Source organism: Agelaius tricolor, unplaced genomic scaffold (genome assembly GCF_023055355.1).
Source record: "Agelaius tricolor isolate 1412-34295 unplaced genomic scaffold, bAgeTri1.0.p SCAF_17, whole genome shotgun sequence".
Classification (NCBI taxonomy): Eukaryota; Metazoa; Chordata; class Aves; order Passeriformes; family Icteridae; genus Agelaius; species Agelaius tricolor.
Genome location: NW_027269277.1, coordinates 4,413,078 through 4,434,934, shown reverse-complemented (window position 1 = coordinate 4,434,934; position 21,857 = coordinate 4,413,078). Strand labels below are relative to the sequence as shown.

The window sequence follows — 21,857 nt, the reverse complement described above, 5'->3', positions numbered from 1 at the left end:
TGGGTTTCACAGGCATCCTTTCCTGCACAATAATCCACTCTGCCAATACCTGTGGAGAGCAGAGAGCAGCAATGCCAACTTTAATGTTTTAACCTTAATTTTAACCTAAATTGCTCTGTGTAAGCTCTCCTGAGTCCCCAACCTCAGACTAGCCAAGATTTGGATACTTGATTTTTCTGCAGCAACATGGAGATCCCTTGTGGTCTCCTAAGGATGCTCACCCAGCCTTTGTGGAACAATTAGAATTGACATATCCAATTAATTAATATGAATTATTGCTCTTCTAGAATCTCAATGTGAAGTGTATGGAACAGCCTTGCAGTGACACATGAACAAATTGTGCAGCAGACCATTCACATTTTCTTTTCCATCATTTTCTTTCTACACTAAAGGAATTAGAAAGAAGGATGCTTGTAATATTTTCATCCTGTGTCATCTCTTACTCATGATAAAATGTGTTGCTGGATGTCTACATTTCTTTTAATCAAATACATGCAAATCTTACAAAAAAATTTCCAAGTAAAGCATAAAAATCCAGATGTTGCAAAGTTTGCTTTGGTTTCATAAAAATGCCTTTAAAACACCAATCTTTCATGGAGGAATTGAGCTGAGTAATTTTAAATTCTAAATTCTGGGGTGGTAAGTCTTTCACTCTGATCTTTTATTGCAAACACAGAAATAAGAGTTCAAGTGGGGCATATGAAAGGAAAATATTGGTTTTCTAAAATCATGGCTTGGAGCACCGAGGGCTTTGTGCTCGGTCAGAAACCAGCAGAGGGTTTGGGTCTATTGCATCATAGCAACACTTAATTGTACACTCCTGCATGAAACATTTCAATACATAATTTAAGTCTATTAGCCAGCTGAGGTTGATAATCTTGGCTTGGCAGCTTTATGAAGGTCTTTACCAGAGCTGTGTGAATTCCCGACTTTATTTGGGTGGGAGAACCATCCCCATGGGAGTCATTCTCAAGGCAGGTGAGGTTTCCTGTGGCTGTGCTGCCTGCTCCACCCCCACAGCACCTCTCAGTTTTGAGAGTTTTGTCTAATCCCAGCCTAAATCAATGGAACTGAGTCCACGAGGATTCCTGCCAGTGCTGAGAAGGTCCCAGAGTGACATTCTGGGAGAAAATTCTCCTCATCCTTGGGGAGAGGCACCAGCCCTGGGCCAGGGACACTCAGGGGGCTGTTCCTGGCCCCAGGGCTGTGCAGGTGTCCTGGGAGCCACGTGGAGAAAGGGGAAGGAAGAGGATGCAGACCATGGAAATGAATCCTTTTCAGTGGAACTGCTGCCTTGTGAAGGCTGCCCTAGAACAGAGGCTAGATAGAGTTCAAGAATAAAATAGGGATTTTTCAGGAGGCCTCAATGGATCCACCTTGGGCAGCACAAGAGCCCAGCCAGGGCTGCACCCAAGATTAACCAAAATGGTCCCAAAATGCACAATGAGTCACAAGGTCTGACACTTTTATAAGTTTTGCATTTTGGAGTTAATTGTCCCATTCCAGCTTTAGCCCATCCAGTCCCACCCTGCTTGTTTTTCTCTCTCCAGCCCACGGGGTTTGTGCTCCTGGGCTGAGGTTTGGATCATTTGTCCTTGGTCCCCAGCTGGAGCAGGAATTGTTTTGTCTCCCTGCTCTGTGCACAGAGCTCACCATCCCATAATACGAAGCCCAGACCCACACACTAAAGCAGCACAGAATCTGAGAAATATAAAAGCCAACCCCTGAGGCATCACCACTGCTCCCCAAAATGTTTTTTACTCCTTCCAGAGGATGCTAAAGCAGCGTGGATGAAGATCTGTGCCTGAACCCTCGGAATGCTGCAGGCACTGAGGGACAGCCCATTGACTGCATCCAGCTAATGGAATATTGATTCAGTCCTAGGTAATTATGTTAAATAGGAGGGGAATATTAGATTATAGAGGATAGAGGAGTCTATTTTTAGAACAAAAAGGAAGAATAATACACACTAGTGCAGGAAGAGATAAGCTTCTCCCCTTTAAATGGAAAAAGTGTTTTTACACTAACAAAATTTAAATTTCTTTAAGATAACCCGAGAACTCAGACAGATATTTCCTTGGTTTATTCAGGTGCTGAAAGTCTTAACAATCAAAGAAATTGTTCTTTCTAATGATCTACATGAAATACACTGGTAATTCTTAGTCTTTTAATGAAAAATAATTGCACAATTTCTTAAATGGTTTTTCAGATATTTAGGTATAAACAATATTATGAACATTTAAAATTAGCTTTTAATTTTTTTTTCTAAGACTTTCTCTTTCTTTCCACTGGAAAGGACTATGTTGCCCTTATTCATTGTTTCTTTCATTTGCAAAAATTTCTTTCCCTTGCAGAAAGCACCAGTTCCCTTTTTCCCTTTTCAAATCAATCTGATTGGAAATCTGTCCCCTGCAATGCATGGTAGCAAGCACTATACCCTGTAGAGTCTCTGTGCCAAGGAAATACAGGGAGTAGCTCAGTGAAAGTTCAAAAAGAGGTCATTTTTCCCTACCAAATAATTGCTTTTCTAATTTGCAAGGAGCGTTTTCTTTCATAAATTCCTGGTAAGATATTTTTCATGCCACTGTGTTACATTATCAGTGTCTATGAGCTGCCTGAATTCCTGAGTAATTATCTGTGATCAGTTATTGTCAGGGATAAATTCATCTGCATGCAAATATCTGAGCATGCACATGCATATTCATGTCACTGTTGTTGACTGAGTTGCTTGAGCAGCCTTCAGCAAATTCACAATCCAAATAGATAAATGAACTTTTTTCATCCTCTCATTAATGCCCATTCAAACGAATCTTGTTACTAATTTAATTTCTATATGCTGCTCTGAATTGTTATGAACATGTGGAACATTTCTCCAGAATTGGGGTGGTTTTCATGTGGAGCTACTGCTTCTGCAGGGATCTAAGTTAAATATCTGACCCAAGTGAGAGGGTCAGTGTTGATGTAAGATTTCCAAGACCAGCTTATGGTTTATCCCCTGAATTTTTAATAATGAATCATTGATTCAAATTCTAATTTTGTGTTATGTACTGAATCTCTTTTTCTCTGTAATCTTACATTTCTGCCTTAAAATTCATTTTAAGAGAAACTTAAAAAAATGAGGAAATGAGGCTTTCTAGGGTTGGATGGTTGGTTCTTACACAAAGCTGTTGTGAAATAAATAGCAAAGTTTAATTGATCACAAGGTTTTGGTAATGAATAATAAAAGTTTGTGGTTATTAAACAGTGCATTATCCATGTACAGCTCCCCTAGACACTGTAGAGAAAGATGAAAAAAGAGCACTGAACTTTACAGCAAACACTTGAGATGCTTTATCCTTGCCACTGGAGTTCCCTGGATTGGTAACTGGGAATGCAAGGAGGAATTTGGGTGTGATTTAGGTATTTCTGGGACAGAACACATCAACAGTAGCCCAGTGCACGCTGGGGAGCAACAGCAGCAGGCTCCTAATGACTCCTGCAGGCAGGAATTGCCAATCATCTTTAGAAGTCAGCAGATCACGGTCCAGTATGGTTTTGGAGGAAACGTCTCCTGCCATCCTTTGCTCTTGTTTGTTTATCACAGCATCCCCAGTCAGCAGATTGCTCAGAGCTTCTTTTCCTACACATATGGAAGAGGTCAAGCCACCCTGGCTGTCTGGCTTGCATATGTTTTGTGATGGGAGCCATATGCAGATCAGTCCATCCTTAACACCGAAATAAAATATCGGGAACAATAATCCTGGGGATGTGGAAAAAAGCCACAAAACACCCAAACCCCCTCCATCCTCCTGGGCCTCCCTTTTGCACCCATCAGAAAGGAAATCTGCCACAGCTTTATTTCCCCACTGGTGTTTGAGATGTTCAACGTGCCCAGATGTCAGCTTGGCACTGCCAAACGCTGAGTGGATGCTGCAATGCACCCACCACTTTGTCAGCAGGGTCATGAGGAGGCTGCTCTGGTCATGAGGAGGTTTTGTTAATTAATGCTGCTGGGGTATTAAGGTTTTGCCCAAAGAGAAGTATGAGAAAGCATTAAATACGTTTAGAAACAAAGAAATTTTTTTTTTAAATGCAGATTTTCTTCCAGAAATTTTAGATCTAAACTCCTGGTGAAGTCAGAGCTGAGGAGAAAATGTGAATTAGAATCAGAGTGGGAGAGCAGCTCCAAGGGATGCTGCTGAGGTGTGCAGGAAAAGCAGGAAAAGCCTTCTTCCAGAGCAATAAAGTCACAGGTTTGGATCAATTCTCCTGTTTCTGAATCTCAATGGTTCATCACCTCTGCAGAAATAACAATTGGTGGTTCAGATACGTAAATAATCATTTATTATACTTTAAAACTGAAATGAGATATGAGCTCTCCTCTCTTAAATTTTTCCTTTCTTAAAGCTTTGGTGAGAATGGGCATTAGATAGCCAAATAGCTGGGTTGGTGTTTAGATTACTTACAAACAGAATGGAATTAAAATTAAGGGACTTGCTGAATGAGTCCTCTAAAACTATGAAAAATATAAGGAGGTTTCAGACATTAATTAAAATTTCTTCAAGGGGTAGGGGAAAAAAGGAAAAGAGCCAAAATATACATGGGAAAATTGTAATTAAGGCATTCCTTGAGCATGGTCAGCAGACTCAGAGTGGCAGGAACTTTAAAAATAAATGCACTTTCTTTATACTTCATACCATTATGGCAGTCAGGAGTCTGCATAACTGAAGAGCAGATCCCACATTTTTACAGACCTTATCCAAAAATGACATTGGTGATGTGTCACAATGTGCTGGATCTTCTGTGGGACAGTGAGAGAGAACTGTAAAATGCATTTTCAGAATATGCACACATATCTCTGTCAGGCTGCTCGGTGGATCAGATTGGTTTAATTCTGTGGGACATTTTTGAAATCTATTCTGTGTGTAATGAGTTTGCTTTCCTCACACATTGTTGTGGTTTGGGCACCTGGCTCCTCTCTCTCCCTGTAGATCCCTGTGCAGCCCTCCACACCCAAACCAGGGAGATGTTCCAGTTTATTCAAGCTCACCCAATTAGAGGAGTATTTGTTTATTCCACAATTGAAACCACGGTGCTTCATTAGGATTAAGCAGAGCAAGGAGGCTTTGTGCAGTTTGCTCAGAGATCTGTGGAAGAGCTGCCAGGTAAAAGCTCTTTATAAAATGCTTAGGCAGGAGATCAGGGATCCTGTTAATTCCTGCTCATCTTAATCAGTCCAGGGCAGGAACTGGTGCCTTGTGCAGCTTTAGGCCAGCCTAGAGTGGGGCAAGCCTTACATAACCTGGGATCCTTGAACAATAAATCTGCATCTCCATCCCTGACCTCATCTGCTGCTTTGCTCTCACCAGCAGCCCAATCACCTGACTCCTAAACATAAAGTTTAAACATAAACATCTGAAGTCTTTAACATAAAGTTAACAATTCATTTCAAAACCTTATTTGGAAAAAATACCTGTTTCAATGGCTGGCCTTACAATCTTTTTGAGTCCAATTTTTAAGGAAAGACTATCAAGTTCTAAGTCTTATCTGAAATAAAAATCACGTTTGTTAAAAATAAAAAAACATTCCAGGACACCTTAATTATCCTTGATGACATATCTATATATATAGACATCTATGTATCTAGATATATAGATATCTCAATTGCAATGTAAATGCTAACCTTCTTCTGCAGACAAAAAAATATAATGCAGATCTTAATTTTTTAAATAGGTTAAAATATTTAATCTTATTTCTAGATCTGCTTAATTTATCTATTTACAAGATAGTAGGAAGGTGTGTGGAGTGCTTAGGAGCTCTGTGACACGTTCCAAATTACAGACTCAGGAGACAAAGAATTGTGACACAATTTGCTCCAGCAAGGTGGGATAATTATAATGGAAGGGAGAACAAGGGGGAGGAAAGCTGCACATAAAAAAGCATCGAGGTGTTTCAAATAATAGGCTCTAATTTGTACTATGATGTTGCATATTTGCATAGTATTAGCATAGTTATTAATGAACTCCATACTTTTATTTTGATGAAATGTCACGATCTGTGCACATAAACTGTGCTGTGATACTGCAGGCAACTGGAATGATGGGCAAATGTTGTTAAAGAGAGGCAGAAGGATGGGGTTTTTAATATATTTATGGTATGTTATTATGCTAATTTACTGATTTAGAAGGAGAAAAGCTTTTAAAGAAAAAGCTGAACCAAATTTGGGCCATATTTTACTGGAGCTGCATTCCCCAGCCATGAATGGAAATTATTTTCCTAATACATTTATAGTTTTCAAAGCAACAGCACTAGGTTTTTATATATACATATAAAATACATAAATTATTGAATATATCAGTGTATCTATAAATTGAGTGAACTACATCTACCACATTCTCCTTAACAAAACTTTTACTTTCTTTGATTTATTTTAACTTTTTATCAAGTGGTGTCATGACTTGCATCAGATTATAATAATTGTCCCTTTTTTACCATTCAGGAGATTTTAAGTTCTTGGTCCCAGTCTTTAGACCTGAACTTGTGCACTGGTTCATAGGATCTCTAATTTAAAATTTATTTGGCCTTTTTCAAATTGCTGTTCAGACAAAGAATGACCAGCCTGTAAATTCCTTTTCAAGAGGAAAACCAGACACACCAGGTGGAAATGCACTTGGACTTTATGCTATTTCAGTATCTTCAGTTTGAAGTTGCATCATAAAAACTTCACCACAAAAATTCAGTAAATTACAGAGACAAGTTTTTCAGAATCAGGTTTTCACTGTTTCAAAGCCTCTTTACCTTTAAAAACATCCCTCCAGAAAGGAAATTTAAAAGGAAAAAAACTGTGTTTTGACAGTTTTCATTCTATGTATGTGCCAGAAGTATTTTTGCTAAAATCAGAATGCATGGTGAATGTGACTTTTGCTTTTACAATCGAACAGGCTGTGTTTGCCTGGCTTTATTAAGAGCTGCCTGGCTCCATGCTGTCCCCAAAATTCTGATTCCCATGGAGCAGCAGCCAGAGCCCTGGCCCAGCAGGAGCTGCAGATCCCACCTGGGTTCCCAGGGGACAATCCCAGAGCCCAGAGCTCCTCTGGGGACTTTTCCCAAGGGCTCTCAGAGCTGGGACTGAGCCCAGGTGGGACAGGGGTGGCTCCAGGCCCTGGGGACCAGGAGCAGCCTGGAAGGGACCAGGGAGGGAGCAGAGCATCCCCAGGGAGCTGCTGAGCTGCTGCACACCCACAATAAATCAATGTATGGGTGGTCTGAGAATGGCTGAACTGGGGAAGAAGTCCCTGGAGACGGAGCTTTTAAATTCCTAATAATTTAGAGCATTCTTAAAGCTTTTGCATGAAATGTGGAAATGGGACTGCAGCTCCATGTTTAGGTTGTGGTGTTTTAAATGCTTTGAATGTTGCAAATTCCATGTAAAGTGCTTGAATTTCAGTCAGTGCTGCTTCCTTTCACCTCCTCAGTCAGATCTCCTCTCTGCCCTTTTATTTCTCTTTTATATTCAGTGAAAATTGTAACAGTTTCAAAGTATCACCTACAGAAAAAGCTGTGTATGTACCCATGTGTTTGTATATTTGTACATATATATATTTAGATACATTACACTGACTACTCACACGAATGACAACATGAAGAAAAATTACTATAATTAGAAAGAAATCTGTTTTTAAGGTAAGTTAAAGTCATTACTTATGCAATATAAACTATTTAGTTAAAATTACATCCCGTGCCTATTAAATTTCAATGTGCATACATTATTTCTATCTCTGTATGTCACATTACAGCAAAACAATTTCATTATAGCTCTACCTGTAAGAAAAAAATGCTGGATGAGGGTTTCCACTGAAGAAATAAACTCTTCATATGCTGCAGGTATTTTGTGCTTGGCTTTTGCTCTTCGGGTGCTGGTGTTAACAAAAAACTGATTAGCACTTGGATATTTTTTCCCCACTATATTCATTATTTTTTTTTTAATCCTGATGTTGGCTACAATAATTTGGTCTCTTTTGTCTTAGTAGTTAAAATTCTCCCAGATTGCTTTATTAGCATAAAATCCTCCCTGTGATGTTATTGCTTACCTGCAGTAAGGTATGAGAACACCTGAAGCCACAGCTGAAGATTTTTTTTTTCATTCCACTTCTTTGAATATGTAAAAAGCTCAGATTTTATATTGTCAGATGGATACAGAATTTTCTCAATTATCTAAAAATGGAACTTCAAATCAGAATGCACAAAACAGGCAGAGCTTTTAGCTGGAATTGTGACACAGGCACAGGGCAGGAAGGTTCATTGGTGAATTTGTATTTTGCTATTTCTGCATTTTGGGTTTATGAAATTAAAAAGAGGAGGAGGCAGATTTCAGTTGTAGGATTCTTTTTTTAAGATCATCTTTTTGGAGGCAGATTTCAGTTTTTAAAATTCCAATTTTGACTATAGGGAGCATTCAACAACCTCTCTCTTTCATTGTATCTTTTTTGAAAAACAAGAGTCTGGTTCAGGTTGCTCAGAAAAAAATGGCATTTTCTCCTGTCACCCGAATTCTACAGTTTCTGACAACAGCCACCTGTTTTCTGCTCTTCAGAAAACCCCATCAGGTGTGAAAGCCCTGGGGGGATCTGCTCCCTCACCACCTCCAACAACCCCAGCCACCAGCACGGCAGCTCAGCCCAGCAGGGGAGAGAGGGAACAAGGACAGAGAGCCTGGAAATGGAGAATTCCAGGGGAAATAACTAAATTTAAGAGCTGTGCTCTGCAGGCTGCCAGCAGAGTTCTCCTTCCCCAAAGCAGCTGCACGCTCACTGAGGAGTGGCACTGCAGGCACAGCTCCACCCTGGCCTTGTGCTGCTGATATCCTTCCCTAATGAGCTTGTCTGCCCCTGATCTCTGCCTCCTGAAATCCTCCTCTGCAGCTCCTGCCATGGAATGGGGCACCGGGAGCTGCTGAGCTGCAGCCTGGGACAGGGGATCAGTGTCTGAATAAATCAGATAATCTGTGCAGCTCTTTTCAGGGTGTGCAGGTAATAGTGCTGTCAGTGCAGATACAGAAGTTCTTACTGCTTGAGCTGTGCTTTTGTATGAAATAACTTAAATATTTAACAGATTTTCCAGCCATCTCTCTCTGTGTTCAAGGTGTGCTGTTAGTTTGGCACTTTCTGCAGTGCTCCTGTCCAGGTCCCTTTTTCTGAACTGGAGCATTAGTGACTTTAGGGAACTTTCTATTCTCATTAAGCAGCTTCCTGATCCAGATTTCAGGATAATTTGACAAATTGTGTGGCTGTGTGGTTCTAGACAGGCAACATCTGGGGTGGTTTTTGCAGTCAGGATTCGTTCTCTAAACTTGTACATCCATTTCTACTGATTGACTCATTGATGATGGAACAACCTGAAGCATCATGAAACAAAGCCAGGGAATGGAATAACTCTTTCTTGTTTATTTTTCCCTGCTTTTGGGATGAAAAATAATCCTGCCTATGCTAATGGCACCCTCTTACCCCCTTTAGAGCTTTTCTCTTTTATTTTTTGTCTTTCTTTTTAAACCAGTAGTTATATCTGGGATTTACAATGCACGAAAGAAATCACCTGAATCTCCTGCCAGGAGACAGAGTTTTCCAGGCTCAGGAGCATCATTTCCATGGTGTGGCTCACAGGAGCAGCCCATATTTAACTCAGGGGGAGCAGAAAGTGTGGCTGGGAGAGCTGAGGTCTGGCCTGGCAGCTGTGATCATGATTCAGTCTGGCAGCTCTGGGACTCTCTCAGTGACACTGTGGAGATGAGGTGCCTGCAGGAATTAGAGGAGATCTGAATTTTGGCAGTGCCGTCCACAAGGCTCCTCACCTGCTTAATCATTGCCATAAATTACTGTGGTTGTGAAAAAGGAAGGGATGGGACTAATTCAACTAATGTTGAATTAAGAATTATTTCTTGTTTAGATAAATATTAGTTTTAAAGGTTGTGAGGTTTTAGAGGAGTAAGTAGTCGGTTATAGTTTGAGTAGTCACAAGTTTTTTGTTATAAGGTAATATAAATTTTTTAAACTTAATGTATAGTTGTTATAGGGTTTATTTTGGTTTTTAAACTTATTGCTTTTACTTATTTTTGTTGTATTGTGGATACTTTTGTCTAATAGGCTTTTGTTTTACATGTATACATGTTTCTTTTATAACTTCTAAACTTTTAGTTTATTCTATACAACTACACTCTTACATTGTAAACTCTACTATTTCATAGGCACAGTTTTTCACTTAAGGTATATTCTTTCTTAGTTATAAGTTAGAAATATATATAGTTAGAAATATAAGTTTATGATTTTTTGTTTAATATCCGTGTATTGTATTTTTACATTAATCTAAGTTTCTTTTCAGGTTGCAGATTAAATTTTTCTGGTTTTTTGATTCCCACAAACAACAATTCTTGGTTTTCAAACATGGCCACTGAATTAGAATTGATGCAGTTTAAATTTGGGGGGTTACCCATTTTCTGGCTCTTTTCCCCTCTGGAGCAATCTCCTCCCTTCCCCACCCCTTTGGCTGCTGACCCTGGAAACCCAAAAGAAGTCAGAGCTTCCTTCAGTCCTCTCCACAAATCCTGCCACAGTGGGGTTTGGTGGCAGCAGAGCATCAGGATGTGTTGATTAGAGTTGTTTGATTTAAAAATTAAAATTTTGGATTTAGACACACTTAAATCTAGAACAACCCAATGTCTCTGTCTTCTACAAAGGCATTGATTTACTGTCACTTTCACAATAGTTTTATCTTTTCCCCTTTATTGTGCCCCACTCAGTCTCAGGTAAACCACTGACTTGCATCAGCGCTTCTACTGTGCTGAAAAATTTCCTTCCATCTTCTGATTGTCTTTATGGATACATTTTATCTACATTTTGCTGTGTTTTAAATTTTATATCGACACTAATTGAGGTTGTCATTGGCAAGTAAGCAATAAACTCCAAGATAAAGCAAAGCACTCATTCCCTAGGTGGATTTCCTCACACACATTTCTTGCTCAGTCCTCTCTGTTTTGCAGATTTCTCTGGCTGATTACACTTGCTGGGATCTAAAATACCCTGTGGTATTTATAGATTCAGTGATCAAACTGTGTCCTTTGCTACTTAACTCCTCTTAAAAGCTAAGTGACAGGTTTCCAGAGCTTTTATGCAATAAAATATTATTGGGAGGGTTTTTTCCCTGCTCGTTTCCACAGGAATAAGCAACCAGGAGGATCCAGTTCATCATCCTTGCAGTGTGCTGCTGAGTGTGCAGAATGGAACCTGTTCTGGGGGAAAGCAGGCCCTGCCCAGCTGGTTGAGAGCTGCAAAAGGCATCCCAGTGCATCCACTTAGTCATCATCCTGGCATGAGTGGAAGTCAAGAGGAAAATAGAGCAGGGGAGGGAATTCCTTCAGTGCTGTAATGAGATGTGATATTAAACAGATGACACGCTACTGTCACATAGAGCTTGCTCTTTAAACCTTTCAAAATGAGAATTATTTTCTTTGGTTACACTGTTGCTAATTCTGTCGTATTTGCTCTTGGGAAAAAAAAAAAAAAAAAGTTGAAGAGAGTTTTTTCTCATCTGTAGCAATTTAATCTTGAACTGGATGTTCTGGCCCCTACACGAAGTTTTAGCTGTGATACAGCCTAACAATGAAATTAATTCTCTCCCTGGTCTTTCAATCTAATTCTCTGCAGTCAGCTAAGGTAGCAAAGTGTTTCATTTCTCCTAGATTTCCCTCCAAGCTGGAGGCAAAGCCTTGAATTATTTCTGAGAGTGAACTTTGACAGAGAGAATGGCTGGCAGGGAAGGCACTGTCCCCAGTGCCAGCTGTCAGAGGTCCAAGCACTTCACCAAGTGTTTGTTTGTGCTTTTTTTGCTTTCCATACAACCCCAGTTTATAATCTTGTTATTGGTCAGCCTATTTCCCTTTTCTGAAGTTGAAAATTATTATTTCTAGCACAAATATCCACGTTGGCATCTGTCACCTTTCAATTCTTTATTGTCTGCTTTGAGGAGGAAGTCTAGGCAAAAATCTTAATGTGTGATATTCATGATCACCCTCTGTAATATAAGCATAGTTGAAATTACCAGTGGGCAATCAATTCAGGCTCTGAGAGTTGATTTGGTTTAAATGTTCATTAAATTCTCTCATGTTCTACATCCTGTGGTGGCTGCAAAAAATCTGGGTTCAACTCAGTGTGTTTGAGACTTTCTGTGTGAATTTGAATTTTTTAATGGATTTGAACTATCTTTATGCTTGTTATCTGAATAGTTTGGTTCATGCAGCTGACCACACACTCTATCCATCCTCTTCTTTCCCCCAGAATTACGGTTTGGAGACTGAAAACCTGAGAACTCTGTCTCACAAGCTGAATGCCTCAGCCAAAAACCTCCAGAACTTCATAACGGGTAGGAGGAGGAGTGGCCACTACGATGGCAGGGCCTCCAGACGGCTGCCAAATGATTTCCTTACCTCTGTAGTTGACCTGATTGGTGCTGCCAAGAACTTACTCGCCTGGCTGGACAGGTAATTAACTGCTCCTCAGTCCCTTGGGCATGAGAATAATTCTTTGGGGAGTTTTGTATTTGTTCTTTCTTTGCCTCTTGGACTCTTTTATTTTAATATTAAAATGGCAGGTCTGGAATTCTAGCTCTAAATTTTTGGAAATTTGTGAAATATTGGAATCAAAATTTAGTACCTTTCTCTGTCAGGAGAGTGTTAAAATTTTCTCTATGTACCTTTTGAGATTCTTTCAGTTGGATTTTTGTGTGAAATGAATATTTCTGCGCTATTCTCACTGCCACAACTGCTAATATCAGAAATTTTAGAAGTAAGGGCAAGTAATGAAACCTTGTGGAGTTTGAGCTGTCTTTCAGCCATCAAAATGACACAGAAGGGCTGGAACTGAGCAAATCAATTAAGAATGTTCAAAATAAATGATAGTACTTGCTTAGTCTGAAAATTAAATGTTCTTATTTATCAGGAGTAGATTGGATGTGTTAGGTACAGGTGTGATGGTTAATGCTCAACAACCAGCATTGGTGTTTTACATTTATCAACTGAGAATTTGATTAAAAGTATCTCTGTGACCGTGGCAAGACAGAAACCAAGACACAAACCAGAATTTTTCTTGTTTGGAGAAAACAAGCATTGGCTTGTTTTTCTTTGTAGTTCTAGCAGTGAATAGCTTTCTCTGGAATTGGAATGCTCTGGAACATTTAAATGGCACCTTAGAAATCACAGTGAGAGTGAATCACCCTCCTTTACAGGATTTGTATAATCCTGGTGACATCTTCCTAACCTAATGCCAGCAGTCATATTCTCTCAGGCTATGACCTTGTCAGCTCTTATAGATTCAAACGGGGTCAGATTCAGCCAGAATTTGGAAAGCCTGAAGAGAATCTGAGTGTGCAGGAAGCTGTGAGTAAGTGAGCATTACTGGGCTCTCTGAATTAAGGTGCTGATTGCTGCTGAGGAGTGATGTCATATCAGAAATGCCATTTTTTTAATAAGCAGTACAAAGAAAATCTGGGCTGCTTATGTTATTTGAAAGCTCCTATTTCTAATCTCCATCAGAGTGAGAACTTCTGATGTTCTGGCCAAAATCCAGTTTGCATCCTGCCTGCATTATTTTTGTTTCAAAGGTGTATATTACAAAAGTTTTGCAACTTGCTGCTGGAGATTAAAGTGATTTGGCATTTCTGTGCTGTAGAACTCAGCCCTGTATTAGATATATCTGCCTATAATGCAAATTGTGGTCCCTAATTCTGCACAAACCTGTCCTTGCCCTGCCCCAGGTCTCCGTTTGTCAGCGTGACAGAATATTCACTGCTGAAAAACAACATTGTTCAACTGTGCCTGGAACTAACAACCATTGTGCAACAGGTAGGAGTGGCTCTCTGCTCTGAGGCCTTTCACATCACTGCTTGAAAACTGCAATAGTAAAAATAACTACAGCTCTAACATCAGCAGAAAAGTTGTTACAGCATTACCTCCCTGTTCTTTACTACTCTCATTTTTTTGGGGAGGGACAGGAAGATTTTTGGGGATCCTCCTGAATTGATTGAGGGATGGTGTGAAGTTAAAAATAATCCACTTTGCTCTTGAGTGGACACCATTGAGCATCTCTCTGGTGAAGGCCAATGGTCTTCACCCTCAATCCAAGCTACCGCAATTCCTGTACAAACACTCAAGAAAGTAAAGGAAGCAGCTGAAAAAACATTCTTTTCCCCCATACCTGAGGGGCCTTTTGAGCCCTAGAGTAAGATTAAGCAGCTCCCATCAGAGCCTTTTTTGAAATTTGTAGAAAGGTTAACTAGAGCCATTGAAATCCAAGTTAAAAAAGAGAATTCAAGGGAAGAGGTTTTAGAGGAAATGGCATCACACTGCAACAGTGGACGATTTCATGTCAGGTGATTTGCCACCATGCAAGTGTTAGACAGAAGAATAAAGCCACAGTGGGAAACAGCTTAACTACTGCTAGCAGGTAACTCCAGATTGAAATATGTGTGATCCAAAATGCTTTGGGGACAAGTTCTTAAAATGCATACAAATACATCCAGAACCTGCACTGGCTTCTTCACAGAAAGGAGAGCCAACAGCATGGGAGTTTTTAGGGATGAACACAAAATATTCATGGTATTAAACCAATTAACTATAGAACAGATAATGGCAGCAGTGTTATCATCACTGACAGTCATTAGTTAATTGTAATGTACAAGTCCAAAAGTACATAAAAGTCATTTATCTGGCCTTTAGTTCTCTATAATATATAGAATTATAGAATATCCTGGGTTGGAAAGGACCCATCAGAATCAGCAAGTTCAGCTCCTGCACAGACACCCCAAAACTCCCACCCTGTGTCTGAGGGCATTGTCCAAACAATCCTTGAATCAGGCTTGGAGCTTGTGACCCCTATAAGAATAGAATAGAATAGAATTAATGGAATACAATATTATAATAACAATCTCTAGCAATGTCTGCCCCTGAAGTGAGACAAGAGGTGACACACAGGTACCGAAAGACTGAGGGTAAATTAGTTTTACAAATATTTACAATGAGCTGCTCCCCTTGTGAGCAGATAAAATACTGATGAGACTGAGAGTGTTACTGCAACATGTGGAGAGGTCATAGAACAGGCAGGGCTGTCTTGGAATGAAGAAAAGGAAAAAGATGAGAGGGCTGAAGGAGGGAAAGCAAGAGGAAAGCTTAGCTTAGGCTCCAGTTGATAGGAGCTCTAGGCTGGGCCTGTCTCCAGTGCAGAGCACTGCCCTGCCTGCCTCTGTCCTCTGCTGCCACAGATTTCCAGGCACCCTCCCAGCAGACCAACCACACAACTCAATTTCAAATGTTTTTTGGAGCAGTGATGGAGTAGTAGTTCTGAAAATTCTTTTTCCCCTCCACTTCAATTTTATTTCAGTTCTTGTGGCTAAAGAGCCAAGGCTGATAAATATGTCATTGTATTTTACACTATTATCCTTAATTTATAATAGTCAGCTTTATTCCTCCTGCAAATCCTGTCCTTTATGCATTTTTGCAGCAGAAAACAAAGATCCTTTTTCTCTTTTCTTAGTTTAGAAATTCCTGTGTCGGCATTTAATTATTTATGTATCTTTATTAAGCTTTCTCTTACAAGGTGCCTATAGCACCAGGCTATTTTTGATTTACAGACTAAGCAAAATGAACTTCTCTACAGTATAAAAAGTCCAGGTTCTGACTCTGTCCTTCAGCTGATCTTGCACTTTGTTTGTGTGAGTTTGGTTTTTCCCTGTGGTCCAGGTGAAAATGGAGTAATTTTGAATTGCTGCCTCCACTTCTGTTGTTCATGTCCCAGCTTTTGGCAGATGAAATTCTGTTCTCCTCTCTGAAATTCTGCCAGCAATAGTTGGGTTCTTTGTTTTTTCCAGCTCTTCAGCTCCAGTCCCACAGCTGTCCTCCTTTTGACAACTTAAAAACAATCTTTTAGCATAAACTCCAAGTCGTTCCAAGATGAAAAATGCCTGGTTAGTGCATGGGTTATGCTTTAAAAATGCTTCAGGTTACAAATCAAGTTTTGTCTTTTCTTAATCTTATTGTCAGATGTGGCTTTTTTGATGGTTGTCTATTAAGTTCTTTTTATGTTTTATTAAACTTAGCACCAGAAAGAGCAGATAAAACCAAATCAGTCATAGAGAGACAACTTTGCTGTCACTAAATCTGAGAAAAATTGACCTTAATGTGTGAAAGCAGAAATGTCTCACCTAAACCAGAACTGCAGGCTCAGCTGTAGGCTGGAATATGAATTGAAAGGCATAACTAATAGAAACCTGGGCCTCAGATCCTTTCAGATGCTCCTTGTTTTATGAATTATATACATTTTAAATACCTCCTTCAGCCAGAGTGAAAGTAGCAGTCAAGGGTACAGATCTGGCACATTAAGTGGGAAATGTCTTTGACATTTTGTGCAAATTGAACATGGTTTGGGTGCACAACTTGCAGCTGCCACTCCAGGTGAATTTTCTAACAGGGGACATTACCCTGTAACCTTAGTTTAATACAGAAAGTGCTTATGAATCTTCATGCTCAAATGTCCTGTGTGCTCTGGGTGACATAACCTTAGATCAAATTTATTTTAATGTATTATTACTATTTACATACCATGCAAATGCTATGATGAATAGCCACTTATTTAACTTTAAACAGCATCTGCTCATGCTGGTTCAAAGAAAGCCTCATTCTCTAATTTTAGAGGAGATTTACAGCTGTCCATTTCTGTTTGGAAATGTGCTTTATTCTGCTGAGCTTTCTGAACCCTTTTAATCACTGAGTTACTGTAAAAGAATTGTCATGCACAGAGCTGCAGAACCATCCTGATTTTGAGGTGCAATGTCCCATCAAAATGTGTTTATAATAATGTACAAAAAGTGCATTAAACAGAGTATTGAGAGGTTTGAGCTCTCTGCTGCCTTCACCCTGAGCTCCAGCTCAGTTTCAAGGTGCACTCGCTGCTCTGAAATGGGATCCACCAGAATCACTGAACCAAATTTGGGGTTCAGCACCAAGGCTGCCCTTGGGAAAGGCAAAGGAGCTGGGGATGAATGGCTTTGGGGTTTTGTTCATAAAATGCAGCCATTGGTTAATTTTTCATTGAGTAGGAAGAGTTCCCCAGTCCCAGAGGCAGCTGGGATTCTAATTTTCCCTCCTTATGTCCAAGATGTTCAAATCTGAGGTAGATGCTTTTGACACACCTGCAGGCACAAACCTTCTCTCAAAAAGAGTCTTTGTTCTTACCAAAGGATGTCAGCACAACTCGGCCTTTTCCTCACAAAAACCAAACAAAATTCTGCTTGTTCTCCCCTTCATTACTGTCTAATTAACCTCACTGAGAAAAATTCAGATGGATTTATCTTATAATGGATTTTTTTTTTATAATGGATTTTTAAAGTTATCTTATAATGGATTTTGCCCTATTTTTAGCCAAATACTGTGTTTAGGATGAAGCATGGCTCTTCTGGTGTTTTAAAGCCATCTAGTTTGCACTGCAACTGACAGGAATTGTTGTTCCTTAGTAACTTCTGTGCCTGGTGTAAATTTTAAATCAGCCTCCCCTGAGAAGGTGGTTGGACCAGATAACCTCCAGAGGCCCCTCCACCTGAATTATCCTGTGATTCAGCAGCTGCCATGCAAAACCTGGGTGTTATTTGCAGTTTGAACTTTGCAGACTTCAGCTTTCAGCCCCTCCATCTCATTTTGCTTGCATTTGCTAAAGAACATTTCATCAAACATCTGTTCACACTTTTCTAAAAATGCACTCTGATCAAGTCTCTACCTCTGAACCAAGTAAAATGAGTCAGTTCTATGCACTTGCTATGGTATATTTGCCTAATTCCAGAGTGATCTCTTTCTTTTGAATGTCTGAATTTTACAAGTATTTCATTTTATGCAGGCCAGCAATGTATTTTGAAATATCATTTTGTCATATCCACCATTCAAATGCTGCTGTAGAACTTTCCTCTGGTGTTGTGGTGGGAAATGCTCCTTTACAGGGTTTTAGTTTCTTTTCAGTACTTTACTTAACTCATGCTGTTTTATAGAACTAAGTTAATGAACTCAATATTTTACATTTTTTTATCTTTTAGTTAACTGTCCTCAAGAACTTGCCATAAAACACTCTTTATGGTATCTGCAAAATGCTGTGGTACTTGCACTTTTTCCTTCTTTCAGAGTTAGAAATTGAAATTTTTCTAGAGCACAAGTCCCACTGACCTTTTCTCTTCATGAATATGCAGAGGAGCAGTTTGACTTTGTCAGAGACAAAGGTGGGCTTTGTCAGTTTTGGATATTCAGTTTTGGATATTCAGTTTTGGATATTCAGGACAGTGCAGTCCTTGCCTGGTTTGCAGCACTGCTCCTGCGCCTGGTTTTGTAATTCCTGGGGTTTATCCTCTTACAGAGGGGAAATAGAACACAGCTACTAATTTAAAGGTTATTTTAAACTTCAAGAACAAATATTTTTATCATGCCATGTTGCTACTGTAGAACATAGAAAGAATGTGACTGTAACTATTATTTATTTTCTAAGAAAAATACATCATCCTAAAAATGGTAGTCCTGGAAGATTATTTTTTAATGAGATCCCTAGTGCATTACTATGTATCAGAGAAAAATAAATCAGAAGGATTTTGTGACCTACATATCTTAATATTTCAGTGTAACACTGCAAGTGCTTTTAACCTCTCAGTTAAACTAGTCTGATGTATTTTAAAAAGAAGTCAATATGCATCTATTTTGGAAGGAATCCCAAAGCCATTAACATTTTTCATGCTAATGTAATCTTGAATGTGCAACATAAGTACAGCTAACATTAATTCTGCTCTACAAAACAGTAAAATTTCAGTTTTACTATACATAAGTCTTCTATTCTTTGACCTGAAGTAATTAAGTTTGTTCAGAGGGAGGTTCATATTGTATTTCTAGCACAGAAATTAAAAGGAATCATTTAGACAGGAGCATTAGCTCTGGAGCCAAGCTGGAAGCCCTGCTGTGATCATTTTGCTCTCTTGGTACGTGGAGGGTTAAAAGGAGATGGTGGATGAGCTGTTTGAAGTGTGCAAAACTTGTAGGAAAACTGCCTTGGGCATTGCCAGCCAAACTGACTAATTGAATTTTTTTTTGTGCTCTAGAAAATAACAGTATGAATACAGAGGAAACATCAAAGGGATACTTGACCATGAAATGCTAATATAAATTCTTCTGTGTTGCTTGGCACTCCCAATCTTCTGATTTTGACTTTCTTATTCTGTAGCAATATTCTGTAAACTGTAGTCACTTAGAAATTAATTTCTCCACAGGAGCAGCAATCCTCCAAAATAAATATTGACCTTGAGAGCTGAGGGAGGGGCAGCTCCTTGGGCTGAGGGTTTGGAGCAGCTCCCTCAGATGGGCTCAGGGGAAAAATCCTCAAAGGGACACCCAAGGAACAAGGTTTGGGAGCTGGATGGGAGCAGCCAAGGGTTTGGGCTGCTGGAAAGGGGAGCAGAGACCCCCAGAGGGTGTCCCAGCCCAAACTGAGCATTCAGGGTACAGGGAATGAGGGATTGGGATTGTTCTGTGCGAGATCTGAAGCAATTAACTATTATTGCTAATGAATTAAGATGCAGTAAAAAGAGGAGACCTTGAGAATGATAGGGAATCTTAAGCTGCTTGAAGGGATATCACAGAATATTCTGAGCTGGAAGGGACCCACATATCAAGTCCAATCTTAAGACAAAACCCTCAGCCTTGGTGTTGCCATCACCAGGCTCCGACCAACCGAGGGAATCTTCAGTTACTTGAAAGGACATTTCAGGTATTATCAGTAAGTTAAATTTTACTTGGAAGTTTATTTAAGGAAAAAAAACTAAACAAAGGAGACAGGTTTTTAAAATTATCCCGTATCTTGCTATGTAGAAAGCCCTTTCCAACGTGGAAGAGCACTTGGAGAAGGATTTAACAATTTCCCAATGTGATAAGGGGAGAGGGAGCCTGGCCAGGGCTGTCCTCAGAGGGAACCAAGGCTTGGGGAGTCCCTGTTCTAATCTCACTCTGCTTGGAGGAGATATTTTCCTGTATTTTCCTTTTTATTTTCTATTTCAGCAGACTATAACCTGAGATTTGGAGTGGGGCAGAGCTGCAGGGGATGGCTCAAACCCCTTTGCCATGGCTATGTCCCAGTTTCCAGAGGGTCACACTGAGGGAACTTCCCAACATTATTAAGTCATAGAGGCAGTTCAGCAATTTGTATGGTTTGTTTCATGAAAGAAAAACAATATTTTAACCCCTGTAACAGCACTAAAGCAAAAAGCAAGGTAAGGGTGACACTGGAATTATGAAGTGTAAGATTGATTATTCTTAAAATGACAGCTAAAATAGAAAAGTGACTACTCCAAAAGTAACAAATCTTAAGGTTCATCAGGAATATGTAAGATTGTTAACAGCATAAAACTTTATTTTGTTTCTTAATAGCAAAGATGGTGTGACATTCATTTAATCGGTTTTGTTCTGTTTTACCACAGGATTGTACAGTGTATGAAACAGAAAATAAAATTCTTCATGTGGTAAGTAATTCTGCTTTGGTATTCTCTATTTTTACCCCACACATGAAAATTCTTTTTTTCCAAAAATAAGGCTGCTATAGGAAAATACTTACTCTTAAGAGTTCCTTACTCTTTGGCATAATTTCTGATAAATTATATCAGTTGCTAAAAATTAAAGTTGCCTGAAGTAATGCTCTCTGTTATAGGTACAGTTAATTACAAATAAAGAATTATGGGTTTAGGTTTAGAAGCTGCACAATATTCTGTATAATGAATATTTCTACCAGAAAGGCTGGTCAGATCCATGGACCTGCTGCATCACTGGTTGTCACACTGAGCATTTTGTGCCTTCAGAACTCAAAAAAACCTGATGACAAAGGGGAGTGGAAGAATCTTATTCAAGATTATTGATTAGATATTGGCCTTTAAGTTCAAATACTTTATATTTTCCTGGTACCAGCACAGAAACCTGTACTGACACTGAGATAAAGCCTGTGGTGAGAGGGAACTCTCAAAGGATTTACAAGTTCAGATAAGCTTTTGACAAGCTCTGCCCAAGTGCCTGACTCTTTTTTTTCTTCTGTTTTTTAAAGCCTTTTGCACATACTCTGCTTCCAGCAGGGATTAAAATCTGTCATAAAACATTGATGTGCTGTTAAATTTAGAAAGTGTGCAGTGACTTTTAGAGGGAAAAAAAAAAGCTTACTATAGCAAACCTGGGTATGAATAGAACTTTTAAAATCACCTGATACCTTCTGGGATTTGGAGGCTGTACACACACACACACACACACACGCATATATATTTATATATTTATATATTTATATTTATATATTTGCACCTTTTAACCCACAGTTCTGACTGTAGCAGGGACCCCTTCCATTGACCAGGTTGATTTAATTGAAAACTTCTTTGTTGTTTATTTTAATAAAAAAAGTATTTCCATGAGGCAACTCTAAGGTCAAAGCATTACAGCAGAAAGTAGAAAGTGTTGTTCTCCCTGGGGTTTAGTCTGCATCTAATCTGGGCAAATGCTCTCCAGTGTTGAGGCATAGAGAAGTTTTCAGTTGGAAATTATGGAATAAGAATAAGAATATTCTTACACTGGAGATTTTTGAGATTTTTGAGCTTCTCCATCCCTGCTGGGAGAAGATGAGACCCAAACTCTGCTCAGGGGTTCTGGCCCCGAGCTGAAACTGTTTGAAATATTTGTGGAAATAGTGACCTTTAGCTGCAGCCACCTCAGTGGGATGCTTTGCATCTTGCAGCTGATACAAAATCCAGATGCCACAGCCCAGGCTCCAGAGCTGTCCTTGGATTTC

General features: G+C 39.4%; 1 protein-coding gene across 2 annotated transcripts in view; it reads left to right on the top strand.

Moving 5' to 3' along the window:
• LOC139597161 (connector enhancer of kinase suppressor of ras 2-like) overlaps positions 1-21,857 on the top strand; it is a 175,386-nt gene that overhangs the window by 71,556 nt on the left and 81,973 nt on the right. For both annotated transcript variants that reach the window (XM_071442186.1, XM_071442187.1), the window contains exons 4-6: positions 12,306-12,508; positions 13,780-13,867; positions 20,515-20,556. In XM_071442186.1, coding sequence (XP_071298287.1) covers positions 12,306-12,508; positions 13,780-13,867; positions 20,515-20,556 — 333 coding nt within the window. The remainder of the gene's footprint in view (positions 1-12,305; positions 12,509-13,779; positions 13,868-20,514; positions 20,557-21,857) is intronic.